This window comes from Astatotilapia calliptera, chromosome 9 (genome assembly GCF_900246225.1).
Source record: "Astatotilapia calliptera chromosome 9, fAstCal1.2, whole genome shotgun sequence".
NCBI classification, from domain to species: domain Eukaryota; kingdom Metazoa; phylum Chordata; class Actinopteri; order Cichliformes; family Cichlidae; genus Astatotilapia; species Astatotilapia calliptera.
In genome coordinates, this window is record NC_039310.1 from 32,165,760 (window position 1) to 32,189,426 (window position 23,667).

Below are 23,667 nucleotides of genomic sequence, written 5' to 3' on the forward strand. Positions count from 1 at the left end.
GACCTTTCACAGCAGCAGTTTTACGATGAGGATGCAGCAACTTGGCATCTGACCTTTGACCAGAGGTTCGGTGAGCAGATGTAGGTCAGGTTGGACGAGTCAATTAAAGCTGATAAATCCGAGGAGTGAGCCATGCGGCGCTGCAGGCGGGACAGATGTACGGGCGTGTAAACAGCACTGGCTTCCAGGCCGAGGCGGCGAGTCTGCAGCTCAGAGCAGGATCTTTTATGAAGCTATATTCCTGCTTCAGTGAGACGTAACTTTCAGCACCTCAGTGCTTCAAGCGTTTTTTGTACTGCGATGGAGTTCAGAGCTTGGGCACACACACCTGCTGGCTGTGAGAGCTTTCATCGTTACATCATCCTCTGAATCCCAGCGAACCTGCACAAAGCTGAGGCTCAGCGCCGCTCGGGTCGTCCCGCAGCCCCACGTCCCCCACCCGGCCCCACGTCCCCAACCCAGCCCCCACGCCCCCCACCCGGCCCCCACGTCCCCCACCCGGCCCCACGTCCCCAACCCGGCCCCCACGTCCCCCACCCGGCCCCCACGTCCCCCACCCGGCCCCACGTACCCAACCCGGCCCCCACGTCCTCTGACCCAAACAGAGACAACAGGAGGCGGAGGGCTACCTGTCCATTTATACATAGAAAGGCAGTCAGGTACAGGTGATGCGATAAAGGCGGGGCCTAAAAACTGGCAGCAAGAAGACAAAAGATTGACAAGCCCAGCAAGCACTGGATGATAGACCAGAGTACTGCGCCACTACTTGAAGGCTGATTGAAACCAGGTGATGTAATTACGGGTGGACAGATGGGGAAGACCAGCAGGACAGAAGAAAACAGGAAGTGGTGTGACGGGCTGAATGTGGATGTTTTATAAAGCTGACAAACGTGCTGCGAAGCTGCAGTCTGAGGTCAGAGACGAGGTCAAAGCACACGATAAATAAAACAGTGAATGCTAAAGACCCCAGAGACCGTCTGCACCAGGACTCGCTGTCCCTGGTTTTTCCTTCTCTCAGCACAAGCTGACAGAGTCCTCAGACACCAACACTCAGCTTCCTCCGCTGACCTCTGAGTGCAGATCATCTCAGTCAAAGGTCAAAGCTCCAGAGGGGCCGAGGTCAGGAGGCAGGAGGAGGATGAAAGGGCCTGTACCTGAGCAGCACTGCAGCTCTTTACCAACACTGGGCTTTAAATCCAAAGGCAGCATTTTCTAAGATTTTGATCATGTGTTAGCGGCAAGTTAGCAGAGGACATGATCCTGTGTGAGGTGGGAGGAATACTTCAGAGCGCACGGACATCAAACGCACCCTGGGTCACGCAGATTCACACTTCCTGAGGAGATCATTATCTCTGACGTCCTTTCAATCCATAACGTCCTGTTTATGTTTTCTTCAGCTGGACAAAAGCTGCAGTTCCTCTGGTGTCCAGCAGGGGCTCCAGCACTGAGTCAGTCCCCATGTTAAAACTTTACAGCAGAAATAAACCTGTTCACAGCTTTAAAACTCACCTGTTTAAATTATATTAACGCTTTGCATTATTAGGGGCGTGGCTTCTGTGAGGCAGGTGGATGGTGACACAGGCAGCTGTCTGCTAGCTTCACCTGAACTGGACCTCTGGACCGTGTTTGTGCTGTTGGAGGCTTTTTGGAGCACACACACACATGCACACACACATGCACGCACATGCACACACGCATACACACGCACACACACACACGCACACACACACACACACACACACACACACGCACACACACACATGCACACACACATGCACACACACATGCACACACACATGCACACACACATGCACGCACATGCACACACGCACACACACGCACACACACACACACGCACACACACACACACGCACGCACACACACACGCACGCACACACGCACACACACGCACACGCACACACACACACACGCACACACACACACGCACACACACACACGCACACACACACGCACACACACACACGCACACACATACACACACACGCACACACACACGCACGCACACACACACACACACACGCACACACACACACACGCACACACACACAGTGACTGTCAGAGTTGTTTGAGATGAGTCACTCACCGAAGGGAACTCTACAATAAAAGTGTTTGTTTCTTTGTGTGCGTGTGTGTGTGAGAGAGAGAGCGGGCGAGCGAGGCAGTGGGTAATTGAAAAGCAGCGCCCGTGTGGCGTGCTAACGGTCGGCTCAGACGCACAGACAGAAAAAAGAATCCTCTCTCTCGCTTCGTTTGCTCCTGCGTTTGGAGTCTCCGATGCAGAGAAGCACAGAGACTCTGAGCGTCGGCTCTGGACTCTATCAGACCTGCTGTCCCCCACCTGGGTACCCGCATCCCCCCAGAGAGGTGCAGCAGAGGCAGAGTGACCCCACAGAGGCAGCTGACTCTGCTCTTTCCACATTCTGAAGCTCACGTGCGACTCAAGTGGGTCGTAAAGTGACTGGTTTAAGTTGGTGAACACTGCAGCAGGAACACGTTTGCGCTCACGTTTCATAATAACGCCGAGCGTTGTGTGTTTTCAAAGACAGGAGCAGCCTGCTGTTCCTATAGGCGGGGCACCAGGCCGGTGCAGTTAGAGCTCTGTGTTGTCAGCTCTTCACAGCTGATGTATGCTCCTAAGATGTTTCTATTAAAGCATCAGAGAATGAATCCTGGAGGTGAGGGCGTGCACAGGTAGCAGGTGTCCACAGGTAGCATTTCCTCGTGCGTGGATCCTCTCAGGTCTCTGTGTTCACTCACCGCAAGTCAAAGTCTCTGTAAACCTGTCAGGAGACGCTGAGAGTCGAACCTCCAGCTGCAGGTTAGTGAAGCTGCAAGGTGAATCGATTGTGTCGGGACATTTCATGTCGGGGCTCCTGATTGGATGCTGATAAATGTTGTGGAAATAATGGATGTAATTGGTCCGGTGAACAGGCTGAGTCATCGCCAATCGATGATGCTTACCTGTTTCCTGTTTCATGTTTGCTCTTTAATCTGATGAGATGTGGGTTTGAATCCGGGAAGATTTGTTTCTGCTCTGCTACACACACACACACACACACACACACACACACACACACACAGAGTCATGTTTCTGAGGACATCTGTGCAACAAACTCTGCACTCTAACATTACATCATTTACCATGTGAGGACTGTGTGCCCCTAAAACAGAGACACGTCCACGTACTGAGACTGAACAAACACACACACACACACTCAGAGAGCTCATGTTACTGAAGAGATTGTGAAAATGTATTATAAATGATTCCACTGGTGGCAAACGGGCACACACGCACACAACGGTTGGGCGATATGTAAAATTTTCCAACCGACAATCGTAAGTCCAATAAAAATCTGCGCATGCTAACGCTAATGCACAGCTTAGCGTTAGCATGCATGTGCATGCTAATGCTAAGCTAACTAGACAGCATGCTAACGCTAAGCTAGACAGCATGCTGTCTGGTTAGCTTAGCGTTAGCATGCTGTCTTGTCTTGTGTATCATGGATGCCGTTTTCCACTTTGCCATCTATCTCGTCCTTCTGTTCAGTAAAAATAAAATCAATGTCCACATCCACGCTCTACACTGCGTCACTGTTTTCCTCTGACACGTGAACTGAAATCAGCTGATTGTAGTGCAATCAGCTGAGTGTAAGAAGTGATAAGTGGGATCAATAGGCAGGCAGAGTAATGATTCCAAGGAATTGGACTACTGGGAACTGGTGGTCGATTCCCATCCCTACTCCTGCTGCAGTGGTTTCAGGTTAAAACCTTGAAATGTGTCCTCACAAACTCAGAAACTCTCAGCCGGCCTTTAGTGGTTGTGGGAAAGCCAGGCTTCCATTTTCCTGATGATGATGCTCTCTCCCTGCTTTCCCTCCATCCTAATATGATTAACACACACACACACACACACACACACACACACACACACACACACACACACACACACACACACACACACACACAAACTCACTCAAGCAGCTTCCTGTTTGTCTTTCAACTTGTATCGACCCACAGCACACACACGCGCGCACACACATCTGCAGTAAGTGAAGTGCCTTCAAGTGAGAGTGAGGGAACATATATGAATGAGAGAGGGAGAGCTTGTTTACTTCCTGTGAGATTTCTCAGAAAAATATCAGAATAACAACATATCCTCGCGCTGGAGCGTAGCCCTGCATGCTTTGGTTTCCTCGGCCTCGTGATGATGGCGTGGATGTTTATCCTGCACCGTGACGTTTGCAGGATACCTTTTGTCGCCTCTGTGCCCAAATATCTGTGCCGTTCTCATTCCTGAGGTATCACATGATTTCTTAGGTACGTGCGATGCATTCGTCGCTCCCAGGTTGTTATTTAGGGGCGTTTTTTTACCCATACCACAGATATTCCTGACCGAGTCGTACTCAGTGGCTACAGGCTGAAGCTGCAGCGGATGGACTCAAAGAGCTCTGGTAACCTCACAGGGTCACCAGCCTCCTCGCCTGAGCGAAGCAGTGGAGGCACCACTGCAGAGGAGCTCCACCTGTGAGCTCTCACCTGAGCTGTTGTGGCCTTGTTCAGTTATTTGATCTCTAAGCTGACTTTGTGCGCTCATGTTGCCGTACGCCTGGGTGGGTGAATCACCTCGTGAAGCACCTCTGCTCTCAGCGCCGGTCTGCTAGTAGCTAAATCAGTCGCTGGCTTTGACATAGACAAACCAGAAGTCTTATTTTTGGCTAAAGCCCAAGGATCTGTGTGGCAGTAACTCTGAGTCCCAAACAAAATCCCCTGAGAGACGATAAACTGCATCTCAACCTTGGACAGCTCCTGAGATGGACACATCCTGTGACGTGGAGCACCTGTGAAAAACGATGCAGCAGAAGGATCCAAGGATCCGCCCCTGCAACCAGCAGCACGCAGCATCAGCTTTAACCTGAACTTAAAAACAGTCATTTAGACACGTTGGCATTTAAATCTCCATCATTCCCATCTTGTGCAGCGTTGTTGTCAGGTCCAAGTTAGCCGTGTCACATTCACGGGGCCACGCAAACATCAGCGTGTGTCGCGTCAGGTCAAACACGCCAAACAAGCCCAACGCGCTGGGTTTGATTTAATTACATTTCACTGCGATCCAGCTTCACTCAGGTGCGAGCAGGAAGAAAAACACAGGAAACACGAGCTGTCAGCTGTAGCTGCTGCTGGTTTCAGTGCAGTGCCACCTTCACATTAAATATTCATCATTTAGCGCGAGCGAGACACAAAGGCAGCAGTTTTATGTGTACTCTCTCCTGACCACGGCTACGGGAGGTGACAGATGCTGTGTTTAATGGCAGCTCTGTGGCAGAATCTGTGATGGGTTTCTCCACTGTGTGTGTGTGTGTGTGTGTGTGTGTGTGTGTGTGTGTGTGTGTGTGTGTGTGTGTGTGTGTGTGTTGCCCACAGCTGCATGTGTTGTTGTTAAATTTTCATTGCTGCCTCCGGACAAAATCTAGTTTGCAGAAAGTCACTTTTTAGCAGTGAAGGAAAGAGTCAGTTTCTTCTCTACGAGCTGGTGTAAATTTAGAAGTGTAATATGAGAGGAGAGGATGGAGCAGCAAAGACTTGTCCCGGTGTCTCCTCTGCAGCACGGCCGTGTTCCCACAGATTTATGTGGCTCAGCAGGCTGGCCCTGGGACAAAACCACCTGCAGGATTCTCTGAAGGTGTTTTCACACCTGCAGCATTAACTCTGGTTCGTTTCCTCCTTGGTGAACACACGAATCCCAAAAAGTTGATTCTGTTCATCTGGACGTCTTCAGTGGGAGAAACGTTTCGTCACGCATCCAAGTGACTTCTTCAGACTCAGCTGACTCTTATAAACAGGACTTTTGCATAATGACTGAAACCAGCCCACTGAAGGAGCAATGGGCTGTGAGGTCACTTCCTTGATCATTAATATGCATATTTTGCCTTTTAGTGTGAGTTTGAGCTAAAAAACGTCCCATATGCTTTGTATCCTCACCGGAGGAAGATACTACAGATGTGCAAACATCTGTACAGGCTAGCAGCTAGCTATGATGTAACCCTAAATTTGCCAAGACGTTACAGCACCGTCTTCCTGTATTTACTTTGTTGCTCCGCCCCCGACACATCTGGCCAATGAGCGGGCTGAACATTATCACCTGGTCTGTAGTGACGTATTTTGGTTTGCTTGGGTTTTTCTCTGTGAAAACGAAAAAGACCACGAGGAATAGTTCAAGTTCACAAACTCATCAACTGATTCAGACCAGAGTAACCGAACTGCAGCTTTGCCTCGTCTTTGCTCACTCTGTGGTCCAGCTGGTCCCAACAGCTCTGCTGGGTCTGACACAGCGCTCCAGCACTGAACCTCCTGGAGGTGATCTGGCTCAGCTGAAAATCAGTGATGGATCCGCTAAACTCAAGCTAGTTGGGATGTTCGGTATCCATGCAGGTGAATTTCCATCACAGCTCTTCCTCCTTCATTTCACCTTCTCCGTTTTATAAAGACTCTGCAACTTCAACCAGAACTCTCACATCTGGACTCATCACATCAGTCCAGGGTTTCTCTGGTCTAACGTCCTCTCCCTGAGTCCCTGCAGTTTTTCTGGTACTTCCTCCCATTAGCTGGTGGGTTTAAGCCATAGGCTGTTGGCTATGATCCCCTCTGTGGAGGAGGCAGCTGCTGGTCTTCATGTTTGAGGGTCAGTTTCATCTCAACACTTTTTAAGACCCTTGACATTCTCTGGAGCGACTGACCTCCATGTGTTAACGTAGCGATCGACTGCTGTTTCACTTACGCCTCCGTCGCATAGGCCGGGGGAGCGGTCGAGACGTTTTAATCTGATAATCCCAAAACTCAAGAAGACAAAAGGGTCCATTATGCACTCGCTCCATTACAGCTACTTTAAGTAGTCTTTCTTTAATGCTGGAGTTTGAACCGGACGGTAATCCAGCGGGAACACCCCTCCGCCTGTCAGACCTGAGCGGAGTTTAACACGCGGAGGGCGGCTCGAATCACCGACGCCTGTGACAGAACCTCTCAAAATTTTATTCTCCTGCTAAAGGTCAAGTGGAACACTTAACGAGCAATTAGCGGAGGGGAAATGCCAGCGCGGCCGTCAGCTAAGCAGCCGCCTGAATTATTCAGTACGATAACAGAGAGGAAGTGGAGCCCATACGCTCTGAGCAGCCAATCGCACGCCGCTAATGTCAAGTGGATTTGCGTTATTGAGAGGTGGGAATCATGGGTAAAGACAGTGTCCCCCTGGTATTATGCATTTCCAGTTTGACTGGTGGTGGTTTGTAAAGGTCGACAGCGAGGCTGCGGATCCATTATCTCATTTTCTCATAAACTTTTTACTGTTGAATGTTTAAACAGTTGAAACAGTTTGTAAAATGAATCACATAAATCCATCATTCTCACTTTGAAGCAGCCGGAGCTGCTGTGATCATTTCACAGAGAACTTATCAAAACATGATGAAAATTAGCAACAAAGCAGCGTCTGAAGGTTTCTTTGGATGTTTGTTGGTGAAATGCACCTTCACAGACGCGCTCGCTTCATTTATTTTCTACAAAGGCTTCTTTGATTTTTTTTTTAACCAACAAATCAGATATTTTCTAACACAGTTCTTCATCTTCGGTGCCACCGGAGTACTTTGTTGTTCGAATGACTCATGCGAGCCACCGGTTTGGAGATTGATTGGCCTCTGATGGGAGGAATAAGTGTGTTTTGTTTTCTGCCTCACATCTGCTTCCTCGTGATTCATGTTTGCCTCTTTCTGATACACTGATTGATGGATCAAGAAAACCTGCTGTAAGACTCCAGGAGGAGGGGGACGGTGTGTGTGTGAGTCATGGAAAACACTCATCGTGTCTGCTGGAGCTCCAACAGATGGACAGTAGGCGACACACACACTGTATATATACAGTCTAAAGGCACAGACACACTCAGACCAGTGAAACGGCGCTCGAGCCGTTTGGTCGGTGTTAGCGTGATGCTTGACGAGGAGAGTGCGATGCGGCAGGGTTAAACGGAGTCAGCTGAGTTGTAATCAAATGTTGGTCGTGTGCTTTTTGTTAGTTTTAGTCACCAAAATAAAGTTTCTCAGTTCAAAACCCAAAGAAAGACAGAAGACAGTCAGCTGCTGAGGATCAGACAGATGAGACGACTGAAACTGAAAGCAAAAGTAATCTCGGAGTGTCCTCCCAGACTCGTGAATAATTAACGAGCTCAGTTTGGCTCCTCTCGTATTGAAGCATTGATAAGGTGATCAGACTCCAGTCTGTGTGTGTGTCTATTATTACCTGCTCTGACAGACTCTGCTGCAGTGACAGAGCTGTTAATAATTCACACTCCTCGTCCTCCTCTTCCTCGTCCCTCTGTCTCTGCCTCTCTCTGGAGGTTGAAGTGCAGGATGCCCAGAGGCAACAGAGAACCAGGAGGAAGCACCCATCCCTCCTTCTGTCCTCCCATCCTTTAATGTCCCTCACAGTGGAAACCACATACTGCAGTTTGTTAGGACTCTGTTACCGCCTGATGTCACGTCCTCCCTGTTTCATGACTTCTTGTGTAAACTCCACAACACTCGTACCACTAAAGACGTGAAATTAAATTAGGGTTAACCCTAACCTGACCCTAACCCATTCATCTTTCAATGTTCTCTGATTAAAGGGCAGAGAACTCCATCAGAAGTCTGATTCAGTTTCATTTAGTCGGGTTAGTAGATGAACATTTTCCTTTTCTTCTACGTTGGCAAATATAGGACATTTTTATATGACAGTGGATCTGCTGAGAAACATTTTGTGTGAATAGAAATGGCTGCAAGGAGCAAGTTTGACAGTTCAGTCTGAAAACCAGAACGATTAGGAACAGCAGAATTTACACAAGATGGTGTGTCCATCCATCATCCACCCATACGTTCATCCATCCATCATCCACCCATACTTTCATCCATCCATCCATCATCCACCCATACTTTCATCCATCATCCATCCATCCATCATCCACCCATACTTTCATCCATCCATCCATCATCCACCCATACTTTCATCCATCCATCCATCATCCACCCATACTTTCATCCATCCATCCATCATCCACCCATACTTTCATCCATCATCCATCCATCCATCATCGACCCATACGTTCATCCATCCATCCATCATCCACCCATACGTCCATCCATCCATCCATCATCCACCCATACTTTCATCCATCCATCCATCATCCACCCATACTTTCATCCATCATCCATCCATCCATCATCGACCCATACGTTCATCCATCCATCCATCATCCACCCATACGTTCATCCATCCATCCATCATCCACCCATACTTTCATCCATCCATCCATCATCCACCCATACTTTCATCCATCATCCATCCATCCATCATCCACCCATACTTTCATCCATCCATCATCCATCCAACCATATTTTCATCCATCCATCCATACTTTCATCCATCCATCCATCCAACCATATTTTCAACCATCCAACCATCCACCCATACTTTCATCCATCATCCATCCATCCATCATCCACCCATACTTTCATCCATCCATCATCCACCCATACTTTCATCCATCCATCATCCACCCATACTTTCATCCATCCATCATCCACCCATACTTTCATCCATCCATCATCCACCCATACTTTCATCCATCATCCATCCAACCATATTTTCAACCATCCAACCATCCATCCATACTTTCATCCATCCATCCATCCATCCAACCATATTTTCAACCATCCAACCATCCATCCATACTTTCATCCATCCATCCATCCATCCATTCAACCATATTTTCAACCATCCAACCATCCATCCATACTTTCATCCATCCATCATCCACCCATACTTTCTTCCATCCATCCATCATCCACCCATACTTTCATCCATCCATCATCCAACCATATTTTCAACCATCCATCATCCACCCATACTTTCATCCATCCATCATCCACCCATACTTTCATCCATCCATCCATCATCCACCCATACTTTCATCCATCATCCATCCATCCATCATCCACCCATACTTTCATCCATCCATCATCCACCCATACGTTCATCCATCCATCCATCCATCATCCACCCATACGTTCATCCATCCATCATCCACCCATACTTTCATCCATCCATCCATCATCCACCCATACTTTCATCCATCATCCATCCATCCATCATCGACCCATACTTTCATCCATCCATCATCCACCCATACTTTCATCCATCCATCCATCATCCACCCATACTTTCATCCATCCATCCATCATCCACCCATACTTTCATCCATCATCCATCCATCCATCATCGACCCATACTTTCATCCATTCATCATCCACCCATACGTTCATCCATCCATCCATCATCCATCCATCCATCATCCACCCATACTTTCATCCATCATCCATCCAACCATATTTTCATCCATCCATCCATACTTACATCCATCATCCATCCAACCATATTTTCAACCATCCAAACATCCATCCATACTTTCATCCATCCATCCATCCATCCATCCAACCATATTTTCAACCATCCAACCATCCATCCATACTTTCATCCATCCATCCATCCATCCAACCATATTTTCAACCATCCAACCATCCATCCATACTTTCATCCATCATCCACCCATACTTTCTTCCATCCATCCATCATCCACCCATACTTTCATCCATCATCCATCCAACCATATTTTCAACCATCCATCCATACTTTCATCCATCCATCCATCCAACCATATTTTCAACCATCCAACCATCCATCCATCCAACCATATTTTCAACCATCCATCCATACTTTCATCCATCCATCCAACCATATTTTCAACCATCCAACCATCCATCCATACTTTCATCCATACTTTCATCCATCCATCATCCACCCATACGTTCATCCATCCATCCATCATCCACCCATACTTTCATCCATCCATCCATCATCCACCCATACTTTCATCCATCCATCATCCACCCATACTTTCATCCATCCATCAATCCAACCACATTTTCAACCATCCATCCATCCAACCATAATTTCAACCATCCAACCATCCATCCATACTTTCAACCATCCAACCATCCATCCATACTTTCATCCATCCATCATCCACCCATACTTTCATCCATCCATCCATCCACCCAACCATATTTTCAACCAACCATCCATCCACCCAACCATATTTTCAACCAACCATCCATCCATCCAACCATCCATCCATCATCCACCCATACTTTCATTCATCCATCCATCATCCACCCATACTTTCATCCATCCATCCATCCAACCATATTTTCAACCATCCATCATCCACCCATACTTTCATCCATCCATCATCCACCCATACTTTCATCCATCCATCCAACCATATTTTCAACCATCCATCCAACCATCCATCCATCATCCACCCATACTTTCATCCATCCATCCATCATCCACCCATACTTTCATCCATCCATCCATCCATCCAACCATATTTTCAACCATCCATCATCCACCCATACTTTCATCCATCCATCATCCACCCATACTTTCATCCATCCAACCATCCATCTGTCACCCTATTCATCCATCCATCCATCCATCCATCTATCATTGAGACATTCATCCATCAATCCATCCATTGAGACATCCATCCATTTGTCCACCTATCCATCCATCCATCCATTGAGACATCTATCTGTCCACCTATCCATCCATCCATCCATTGAGACATCCATCCATCCATCCTGACATCCATCCATCCATCCATCCATCCATCCATCCATCCACTGAGACATCCTGACATCCATCCAACCATCCATCCACTGAGACATCCATCCATCCATCCTGACATCCACCCATCCATCCATTCATTGAGACATCCATCCATCCATCCATTGAGACATCCATCCATCGAGACATCCATCCATGCATCTGTCCACCTATCCATCCTGACATCCATCCACCCATCTGCACATTCATCCATCCATTCAAAAAGTGGATTCTGTTCATCTGGATGTAGCTTTTTCAAAACCACCTCAACTGGTTTCTTTCAACATGAAGGAGCAGAGAGTACTGCAGAGCTTCCTGTTCTCCAACCAGTTTAAAAACCTCCAGTTTCTTGGAGGTAGTTACAAACATTCACAGCTGCAAAATGAGTAAAAACCAAAGGGTGAAGCTCCACGGGTATCATCCAACAATGCTGCCGTTTTCTTCTGCTTATTTAAGGGGTCATGATAGCAGAAGGTATGAGCAGGTATTTACAACCTTCCCCTTTTCTAGTCGTTTCCAGTCAAACTGTTTGTAGCAAATAACTTTGTTTAGTCAAAGGAGCTTGCAAAGAAAAGCATCTGGACTTCTTTAAGTTGCTTGAAGACGTTTCACCTCTCATCTGAGAAGCTTCTTCAGTTCTAAGGTCAAATGGTGGGGAGTCCCACCATCTTATCTTTAAGATGCAGATGGACTGCTGAGTCTTGTCCTGTGGAGGTGGCTCTTCTATGATAAAGGACACTCTTTCGAGGATGCCAATGTTCACATTTTGGACAGAGAGGACAGATGGTTTGAAAGAGGAGTGAAAGAAGCATCTATGTCCACTGTGAGCGACCATCTTTGAACAGAGGCGGGGGTTTACGACACCAACTCTCTGCCATCTATAATCCAGTTTTGAGATCCCTTCCCAGACGCCTTAACGCCCACTCACATCCTGGGACATCTGACCTCAGGAATTCGCATGATAAGGTGGGGCCAGGTTTCACAATGAGCTCACCCGAAACTCTGGCTGATTGGGACCCACGCCTGCTTTCACACCTTGGCTCATGTGATTAGAGGATCATCAGGGGGTCCTTTTGTCCCTCTGTGGGGGGAAACTCCCACTAGGTTTATATCTGGGACTCTCCACCATTTGACCTTAGAACTGAAGAAGCTTCTTGGATGAGAGGTGAAACGTCTTCAAGCAACTTAAAGAAGTCCAGACGCTTTTCTTTCCAAGCTCCTTAGACTACGATGACCTGGATGACTGAGAACCTTCACAGACACCTTTGTTTAGTGATATTCAGATCTACACTTCACATGTTTGTAGCTTACTGGCTGCTAATAACGTCTTAGACCTAGGGTTAACTAGAAACTACTTTCATCTTTCACTCGTAATTTTTCTAGCACAATAATTTTTATAATATCAGATTTTAATATTTAAAATCACGATCCTAAAAAGCCTTTGATCTTTGATTCGAGGCATTACGTGACTGTTGGTGGATCACCGGGCAGGAGGAAACATCTGGATGTGGCACCGTGGCGTCTTTGTTTGATGCAGGTTTTGGTTCAGTTTCTCCTTTAATGTGCTTCATTTCTTGACCGTGTTTGGTGATGACGCTCTCTTACTATCAAGGGAGCAGCGACGGTATTTGGAGATGTGTGCTGGTCGTGTGGAAAGAAATAAATCCAAACAAAATCAAACAAATCCAGCAGGCGGAAATGCAAAACGACTGCCTGCTTCTGAAGCCGGCCTTTGAGTGTGCAGAGTGGAAGCTCAGCTCTGCTTCAGTTGTTTATTTGGCCTTTTTTTCTGAGGAGAAGAGGCACGACGGCCTGGAGAGATCTGCCTCTGATCTATTAATACATATGCATAAATTAGTCAGAGCCGCTCTGTAGCAGTTAGCCGGCTGTGCAGGAGCTCTGGCTCTAGTCCGGAAAATCCACCAGGATTCTGTCCGCAATCTGGTGCTGACGAAGGGAGGTGGCGGCAACTCGACGCCATGCTCGCACCATCTCTGCCAGTCCTCCAGGACGGAGGTCAGAGGTCACAGTTGGGGTTTGAGGGCAGGCAGTCCTCGTACAGCTGGAAGATGTTTTCTGGCTCACGTCTGTTTTTCCTTTGTTGAACATGAACATTTTTCAGAGCTGGTTTAAAAGCTGAAGTTTATTTTTCAACTGAATCAAGAAACGAACACAGATTCACTCGTGCTCGACTCGGTGTCACTTTACTGATCTGCAGCAACTCAGGAGCCTCAAATGGACGTTCGACGAACTGCAATGTTTGGGGCTTCATTAAAGGTTGCTGCTTGGTCAGTACTGCAAATTACTCCTCGCTGCTAGTGGTTAAATACCCGAGTCTGTTTGTTAGTAGGATGGATGAAGTCTCCTGGATCATAAACATAAAGAAGTCCTCGTTCTGTCCTCTGGTTTCAGTCAGCTGATCATTGAAGGAAACCACTCAGGCACTAATAAGGAGGACCGTGTTGACAGTGTTTGAAACATCCACCCGGCTCTAATACAGCATGCAGTGATGACAACACAAGATATTTAGTGTCTGTTGGATGTGTATGTGACTGGTTTGGATGGAAAGGCTGGGCTTGGACATGGATCTGGATCCAGGAGTTTGTGGAAAGACTCTTTACTTTCTTTGTCTTATGTTCAAACTGGGAAACGTGGAAACTGGCACGAACCAGCCCATATCCAGACATCCTTCTGGATCCGTGACAAAGGTTGACGGAGGTTTGCAGTCTGCTTTTGTTGAACCACTCCCGATAAAAGTGCTGGTAAATCTGACAGTGTGACCTTTGTTTTACTAATAAATAAGTTTTGGCTGAACTTGTGATAATTCTTGAAGGGGCTTGACTGACTTTGTGCACTCCCCTGTTCGTTGTGTTGACAGCACGCTGATTGTCCTCACGCTGGGCCAAAGGCCATAAACCACGAAGGCTTTTCATTAAATCTGCACATCCGGAGTAATGTCCCTTTAAATATGCAGCTTTGTCTTTTATGACGTCTGAGATGTGAACTACTTGGCAGCTTGACACTGAAGACTGTTGTGAGTATTTTCTGCAGCGCATGCAGATGGCAGCTGAGCCGATTACTATTCATATCAACATTTATTTAGACTTTCTCATAATTATTGTGTCATTAGCGGCGTTACGTTTCATTCTCGGCGTGTTTGTGTTTACGACGGCGGTTCAAAGCTCCCCTTCCTTCCTGCCCTCCGGTTTTCCTCCCGTCCTCCGTCTGACTGTCCGTCCCAATTAGGAAGGATCTAAATGGTGAGATTAACGAGAGCGGAGAGCCTCCGGTTCACACTCGCACACATCACAGCCACTTAATAGAATACTAATTGATTTCGGCTCTGTGCTGGCCCAGCGGAGGGGATGGACGGGTGGAGGAGGAGAGCGGGATGGGAGGTCTTTGAAGGAAGAATCAGGAGGACGAGCGTTTAATCCACTCGCTCAAACCAGGAAACGACTGAAAGAAAGCAGAGGTGTTCACAGGTGTGATGAAGGCCTGTGAGGGCTGCTCTCAATGAGCGTTTAAAATCCAGGTTTAATTTTGTTTGGCTTAATCAGAAAAACGAGGCGAATCCAGAGCAAACAGCAGCCCGACGCTCCCCACACTGTTTCATTAAACTCTGTTCGCTTCTGTCTGGCCTCGCTGCTTCTCCTTCTTTCTCGAAAATCGCAATTTCTCTTTCAAAGTCTCTGATTTCCTTCAGCTTTGGTTTCAGGTGCTGATCTTCCCCAAACTGTCACAGAAGCCCCGAGAATCAGTATTTATTCGTTATAAATGCCTCATTTCAGCTCCAGACTAATCACCTACATCAGGGGTGTCAAACTCAAATACACAGTGGGCCAAAATTCAAAACTGGAACAAAGTCACGGGCTAACGTTAATATTTATTGAAAAAAAAAATCTTCCTCCAGATATAAGAATGAATCTTTTCTTATGGACTCAAACACGTTTTGCTGAAAAACTGAATATGGAACAAGCAAAGCTTAATACTAAACAATATATATCTTAGCTGTATAATACCAGTAGGCCAGCTCTGATAGTAATTTGGTATGGCTTCACGGGCCAAATGTAATTAGGCTGCGGGCCAAATTTGGCCCGCGGGCCAGAGTTTGACACCTATGACCTACATGTTTACTAGAAACTCTGAAGATACTTGAAAGCCATTTTTAACAGTGAGAGAGCAGAGGGTGTCTTTGCTTTCTTTCAGTAACGTATCACGAGGTCACCTTTAAAAGGAAATAAGGAGTTTATCCCATCATGGTGAATCTGTTAGGTTTAAAGAGCAGGTCGATATTCAGACCTAATTCCTTTCCTCGGTAACAGCCCGTCTCATGTTGTGTAGGGTGGAAATAAAATCACTGACTCGTGTTCAGAGGAACTTTTTAATGGATGATGCTCGTCCAATCAGGCTGAAAATCGCCAAAAACTGCAGTACCCATTATGTCCACCAGAGGCCTGTGCCAAAACTGAGTCAAAAAGTCCAACTTTACAGCAGGAATGAAGGTTATTCCACCTGATCTCCTTCTCCATGGCAACTGGACAGGTGTGAGTTTTATCTGACCTACCTGTTTAGATTTTTTTCCTCATGATCTGCATCCTGTTTTCTACGTCTGAATGTCATGTACGGCTTAAAATAAAACAGCTGCATGCCAGGAGGCATCGTGGTGGCTGTTTGGCATCTTCTACATGAAGTCACGTCGGCTCTACATCAGAGTCCCCAGGAGGAGGTTGGGGTGGATGGTGGGCATCGAGGTAGCCATCGTAGCCCAAGGGTGGGGAACTCCAGCCCTCGAGGCCTGGAGCTACGACCCTGTCGTAGCCTAACGTAGCGTAGTGCTAAAGTGAATTAGCCACCTGTGTGTAGGTTGTCAGTCGTGCAGCTCTGGAAATGAAGGTAACTGGACTTTTTTGTGATTTATGATTCAACACCTTTTGCCTTCAGTCTACGTAATGTGCTCATAGGTGCAGTGGTGGAACCTTGATGAGCCTAAACCTCTGACACATTTAAACCCCCACCTGAGACTCCATGCCTACGCCCTCAGTTGGTGTCAAACTTGTAGTTGTGCCTGATGTCTGAGGAGGAACCAAACCAGCCTGGTTCAGTCTTTTTGCTCCAGAAGATGTAACTTGTAAAATCGTGACCGTGCTGCTTCATACAGCAGCAGAACCTTCACTGAGCACGTGCAGGAGGTGGTGGGTGTTACGAGGTTCAGATCAGGAAGATCTGAGCAATTCAAACAAGCCGCCCTCGAAGTATGGGGCAGTTCAATACCATCACAGCCACTTTCACTGGTACAGTATTTATGTCCCAAAACAAGATACTCTCTGTTAGATGGCTGAACACACAGGGACCCGAAACAGGAAGTAAACACACTTTGAGCTCTTCTGTTTTTGGTCACCTGACCTCCACCCACCCCGGCCTCCTCCCGCTCTGATTCGTCCACATTGCCTGTGAACATGATCCAGCGGGCGACGATAGCATCAGCGGGAGGAGTTGGTGATGTATGAAGATGACTTCTCAGAGCCGGCGTTGCAAAGGGTGGCACATTAAGCCCCACATTTGAACGCGACAACAAATTAAGTGTCAGCGCGAGAGGTTTTAGCGATCGCTCTCGCAGCGCTCAAGAATCTGTGTAATTAGCAGACGGTCTGAGGCTCGAATATCCATCAGACACAATGATGTTACATAAACGCTGCAGCCGTCTTCCTGCAGGGCATCTGTTCTCAGGTCTGCTTGTATTTACACACATTCACTTTATTTAAAGAAGAGACGAACAAAGTGGGATCTGTTTGAGGAGGGCGGATAAACCTCGGAGGGTTTGTTTCTCTTCACGGTAGAAACAAAAAAGTGTTGAAGATACAAACGCAGATCTGCATCAAACCGAGGGATGAGCAGGATTAAAGAGAGGGGGGAGTGTGGGAGGAAGGGGAGAGCCGTCCCTCCTTTCTCCCTTCTTTCCTTAATTCCTCTCTTCATCACCCCTCCTCCCTCCTTGGAGGTTTTTACAGTGTCAGATCTCCTGGTTTTCCCGTGTCTCTGTGAAGGCAGCACGGTGCTTTCAAGGGCGTTGGCAGCGGCTTCGGTTTCCTCTCATCTCCACCCCCCTCCATCTATTGATCCCTCTCTCTCTGTTTATCTCCATCTCGCTCGCCCTCCCCACTGCTTCCCTTCGTTTTTCTCTCCATCTGAATGAAACCCAGCTCTCCTCTTTCAAGCGTGTCCATCATCATCCACTCTCTCTCTCTGTTTCTCACTCACTTCCGGTGTCTCTCGCCCTCCCCCCAGTGAAACATTACACTCCTCTTTGAAGTTCAGTCCCTCTCCTCCATCTCTCTTTCCCTCCATCCCACCATCTGCTGAAGCCTGACATCAAATCGATCATGTTTTTGTCTTTTTTTTAATGTTTGGGCTGTGACGCCGTCGGCCATGTTTGCTGTCCTCCTCTGACCTCGCCCAGGCTTCCCAGTTTCCTTCTTCTCATTACTGCTGGCATGAATAAACAATTCCAACGCAGGTTCAAGACGGCACACCGATGATGCTTGTTACTGTTGGATTTCATTCTTCGGTGCTCGCACCTCCATTTGTGGAATATAAACGTGTTTTTCTACGAAGCGTCCTCTTTTTAAAGAAAGCTAAAGGTCTCCACTGTCAAATGCTGCAATTCAATGACTTCACTTTTACAGACTTTTGAATGAAATCACTCATTTCTGTTCAAAGAGAAAGTAAACAAGCCTGAGACTACGACCAGATTTCAGGGGTCATTACTGAAAATCTGCTTTATTATCACGTGAACCTGGAAAATAATTAGAAAGTTTGAGGATTTAAAAACATTTAAAGTACAAGTAGAGACTTACAAATCATTTCTTGAATGAAAGTTTCTAACGGGACATGAAGGAAAACCAAAAACCTCCAAGTTTGAAAAATGACTCCTCAAAGCCAGGATAGAAGAAGCTGCAGTTCCTCTAATGTCCACTAGGGGCTCCAGCAGTGAGTCCACAGACTCCCGTGTTAAAACTTTACAGCAGAAATAAACTGTTTACAGCCTGATACAAAAACTGTTTTGGTCTCTGTGGATAATTTCTCCCCATCATAACATTTGTACGGTCGTAAAGTATTTAATATCTCATTAATTTAAAGTTTACTAAGCCTTAAGTTTAGGGGGCGTGGCCACTAACCTGCCCAGGCGACTGTAGCTGCTAGCGTCTGTCTGATTTCCTGCCTCTGGTGTTTTGTTTGTTTCCTGTTTTAATTTGAAAGTCCGTTTTCTTGTCTTCTGTTTTGCTTCCTCCTCTGTGAGCGTTTGCCCCGCCCTGATTTCGCTGAATCAGCGACCTTCACTTTCCTGGCTCTCTGTTCCCACACTCAGTGAGAACATGATCAGTATTTCTCCCTCTGGATCTGAAGCTCCCTTCCTCCTTTTAAGGCCACAGTCCCCTTGATAGAGCTTGTTTTCTGATTGGCTGCCCCTCGTAAATGAAAGGTTTACACAGCAGGTGGGCGGGGCCACTGCGATAGCTTCAGACAGCAGGGATGTCGTCTCTCTGTGAGTAGAGACAGTGTTTCGAGCAGCGCGCAGAGCTTTTGGCTCAGTGTGATTGCTTTCACATAAACTGACCTCATTATTTGTGTAATGTGTGCATCCAGCATTGCAACTGCATGTGCATGCGACAGGAAATATGGTAGGTCCCCTTTAACGAGCCTGCCTCGCTGTCTCCACTCCTCGTTATCGCTTAGATTTCTCTGACCTTATTTATTTAGAGCGTACTTCTCCAAACACGAGGAGGGTTTAAGTCTGTCGACACAAACCAGAGTCTGTTTGTTTAAAGTTACAGAGGACACGTTAACAAAGAGCGCATCCAGCCGTGTGAGGCGTGTAGCTGCGTAACATGTGTTCGTGAACACGCCTACATGATTAAATCTGACAGTAAGAAAACTCACTAGCATAGAGAGAGGACGAGCGTTTCAAAAGGTAACGTGGTGAAAGCGTGGTGGTGTGAACGAGTGCGTTCATGTGAAAGAAAGGCAAACACAGAGTGGGAGGAGCTTCACCTCCAGCAATTAAAATGCTATGAATAGCTCGATGCTCCAATTAAAACACAACAGATCAGCTCAGATTTTCTTTTTCCATCCTCCACATCACACATGTGTGTGTGTGTGTGTGTCTGTAAATGTGACGGAGGAGGACTTCACGCAGGGCGTCCTGTGGGCTCCAGGATAGCTTCTCTTTTTCTTCTCGCTCACACTGATTGGTTCAGCCACAGTCCTGCGAGTCCAACAGGTAACTCTACATCTTCACACCATGTGTATGTTTCGGGGCTGTGATTTTAAAGGCTTGTTTTTAGAGCAGGATTCAGATTTTCACTGGCTGAAGTACTTTGTGGGCAGCTCAGTGTGATTATAATTCATAGCTGTGACTGACAGCTGCTCCCAGTGAAGAGTTTTGGAAGAGTCGCCGTTTGTTCCTTCAAACTGGATCTATAGGTGCTCACAGCAAACGTGACCAAAGTTTAAAATTACGAGGTCAAGTGAACCACATGCAGTCTGGCTGCAGACTGATCTGATAAACACTCTGTTTCATGCAGTTTTCTCCACTCTTGGATCTGTATGATGTCATAGAGAGCAGAGACCTTTAAATGGCAATATCAAATGCAGAAGCCCCACCCACTTGGATTCAAACGTTCAGTTTATGGCAGCCAGTTGGTGTAAAGGGGGTTTAAAAGGAGGATGAGCTAAGTGACTGAACAAAGGCCCGGTGGAAAGTAAAGAAGGATTATTTTGAGCTGTGAGTCATGCAAAGCTACTGTAGTGAGGTCCATGGTGCTGAAAATGATTAGAATGGGTCCAATGACGTCCCCTTGTGTGACTAAATGAACAGAACTCCATCATCTGCAAAGAGCTGCACGTCAGTGTTTTGCCTCTGAGGTGTTTCCCTGCTCTGTGGCGGGGGTGCTGAGTGGGTCCAGGTGCTGAGTGGGTCCAGGTGCTGAGTGGGTCCAGGTGCTGAGTGGGTCTAGCGTAGCAGGAGTTCTCGCAGATATCTAAACTCTGCTCTCCACAGAGCTGCTGCTGTCTCTTGCCGTGTCTTCATGTAACATTTGCAGCACATGAAATCCTGACGCTGACACGTTTAGTCCCAAACAGAGTTCATCTTTGTTAAGTTGCATTGCAACTCCCACTGGTGTTTGTTTTAAGGACAGCAGCGCCTGAGCCTCACGAGTCCGTGTGAACCTTCAGCCCTGACTGTAAACCGTCTCTGCAGGACTCACGTTTTCTATATTCTGTCATAAATCTGTGTTTTTGTGTCTGTTTCCACACGTGTGACAGCAAACTACACGCATATCTATCACACTGCTGTGTGCGTGTGTGTGTGTGTGTGTGTGTGTGTGTGTGTGTGTGTGTGTGTGTGTGTGTGTGTGTCCAGGTGTCACTGTATCGATCGCCCTCCCTCTCTCTCCACTCTGTGACTGGATAATGGAGACATCAATTATTCAGCAGCGACACAGTCTATCACATGAAATACCATTCAGTGTGTGTGTGTGTGTGTGTGTGTGTGTGTGTGTGTGTGTACACAAATATAATGTGTAATTGTGTCTCTTCTCTCTGACATTTCCTCCAAACGTATCGATGATCAATTATTCACGAGCCGCAGAGCGAGAGCGGGCGAGCGACACAGAGCTTGAATGGAGAGAGAGAGTGTTGGGTTTAGTGATTTAATGTCATGTGACTCACAGCTGTCTGTGGCCTTGTTCACACCTGCCGTGGGTCTCTGGGGTTCACGGTGAATCACAGCGCTGTTTCGCTGCGGATGATAAAATGATGATGTCATAAAGATGACCATCATTTAAATGTAATCAGAGTAGTGGGAGGCGGAGCAGCAGAGGAGGAGGTGATTGTAAAGATGGATGAAGCTGGCATGAGAACACAGCACTGCTGGTTTGTCTTCTGATGTAACTTCCTGTTTCCTGCATGTTTTTCTTCCTGTTTTCTTAACCAATCAAATTCTCCCTACAAACACAGTCAGACTGTTGCTCCTCGGCATCGATTGACATCCAATAAGATCCAACAAGTTTGGACTGCTGGCTTCATGGTGTCGGTTTTACTGTCAGGTCTGAATAAAACATGATGCTCAGTTTTATGGCTTCATTACAGTCAAACAGTAAAACGGGTGATTTGGGGGTGACTAACGAGCCGCCGCCGTCTGCCATGAAGCTCGATTAGAGGCTCCGCACTTTCAGTCGAAGCCTCCATCCTTTGGATACAGTCTGTGTTTAGCCGTGCAGATTAACGGCACAGAAACACCGTCGGTCTGCTCGCTCGTGCACAGATAACTGCAGCACAGTTAATAATAACAGCGATTGCTCAGATTGATCCGTTTGATTGGAGCGACCCGGAAATCCACTGTTAAAGCAGGAAAGTGGGAAAGGTGGGAAAACATCCCAGAAATCCACACAGCTCACAGGAAACATGACGAAAGAGTCGGAAACTCGCTGTCGAGCACGGTGTTGAACATACTCACATACACTCTGTTACCTGAAACCTCACTGTATGTGTGTGTGTGTGTGTGTGTGTGTGTGTGTGTGTGTGTGTGTGTGTGTGTGTGTGTGTGTGCCTCTTTCAGGACCGGGAGGCGGAGTCATTGTTACCGCATCATCTACCGCCACATGGAGCGAACTCTGACCCAGCAGGAGGTCCAACGTGTCCACCAGCAAATCGAACAAGCTGCCGAGAGCGAGCTGGGCGTGCAGGGCCGATTCTGACACACACACACACACACACACACACACACACACACACACACACACACACACACAGACACATAAATGTATTTCTATACCTCAGAGCTGTTAAGCAGCTTCGTCACATCCCCGTAGCTGTGAGATTTCACTGTGAGGGGAAACACGTTGACTTCAATAAAGACGTCACTGTCTTTGATGCTGCGCACACACACACACACACACACACACACACACACACACAGCAGTAGCTTTGCGGCTCCTCTCGAGGCTGAAACATTCACTCGTGTCACTTTTAATTTCCCACACACCTCCTCGGCCGTTTGGACCTCGGCAGCTGCTCGGACTACAGAGCACATCAGAGCGTCTTTATCATCCCTGCCTCGGATAATAAATCCATCAGACTGAACCGAGCGCCGTCTGCACATCCTTCGGATGTTTTCCGGTTTGTTCCGTCGTTATTAACGTCGCGGTGCTCGCCGGGCGGACACAGAAAGACCTCGCCGCGTTGAGACGTGACGGCCTCTGCAGCACATGAGAATGAGTCACTTTCAGTGATTTGTGTTTCCATCATTATTGTGACAATGATATTCTGAGAGGAGCCAGCAAATTCAGCTTTTGGCTTCTTATTTTTAAATGTGCAAGAACATGATGTGCAGATACAGAAATAAATCAGCAGCAGACGGATGCAGGGGAAACTCTGCACCTGCAAAAGTTTCAGCAACTTCAGGAAGGCGTCAGCAGCGTGGAGGTGGGCCTGGTCTGGTTTAAGTGAGCTGGACCTCACAGGGCTGGTGTTTGACGTAGACCTCACAGGGGTTCAGGTGTGGGCCGCCGTCTGTGTTTAGATAAAAACATTAAAAGTTTTTGGTCACGTTGTTGTTCGAGTGTGTTTTTATTTCACATCTGCAGAGCAGAGAGATCAGAAATAATAATTATATTTAACATTAAAAATATGTTGATTAAAAACATAAAAACTGTCTGTTAATCAACTTGTTGATTTACTATAAGTAAATCCAAATACAGGAAGTCATGACCACTTAGCCCCTCCCACTTCCTCCCATCCAAACTGAGTATTTCTCTCTTTGGATTCCTGCTCGTGTGTTTTGTTTTTTTTTAACTTTTTATTTTATTTATTTGAAGAACTCACCTGTCCATTACG

The 23,667-nt window shown here is 47.0% G+C and overlaps 1 protein-coding gene across 5 annotated transcripts in view; it reads left to right on the forward strand.

Moving 5' to 3' along the window:
• The window catches only part of fars2 (phenylalanyl-tRNA synthetase 2, mitochondrial), a 139,108-nt gene extending 115,729 nt beyond the window's left edge, over positions 1–23,379 (forward strand). For all 5 annotated transcript variants that reach the window (XM_026180532.1, XM_026180533.1, XM_026180529.1 and 2 more), the window contains one exon: positions 22,391–23,379. In XM_026180532.1, coding sequence (XP_026036317.1) covers positions 22,391–22,529 — 139 coding nt within the window. In that variant the 3' untranslated portion in view covers positions 22,530–23,379. The remainder of the gene's footprint in view (positions 1–22,390) is intronic.
• Positions 23,380–23,667: the final 288 nt, after the last annotated feature.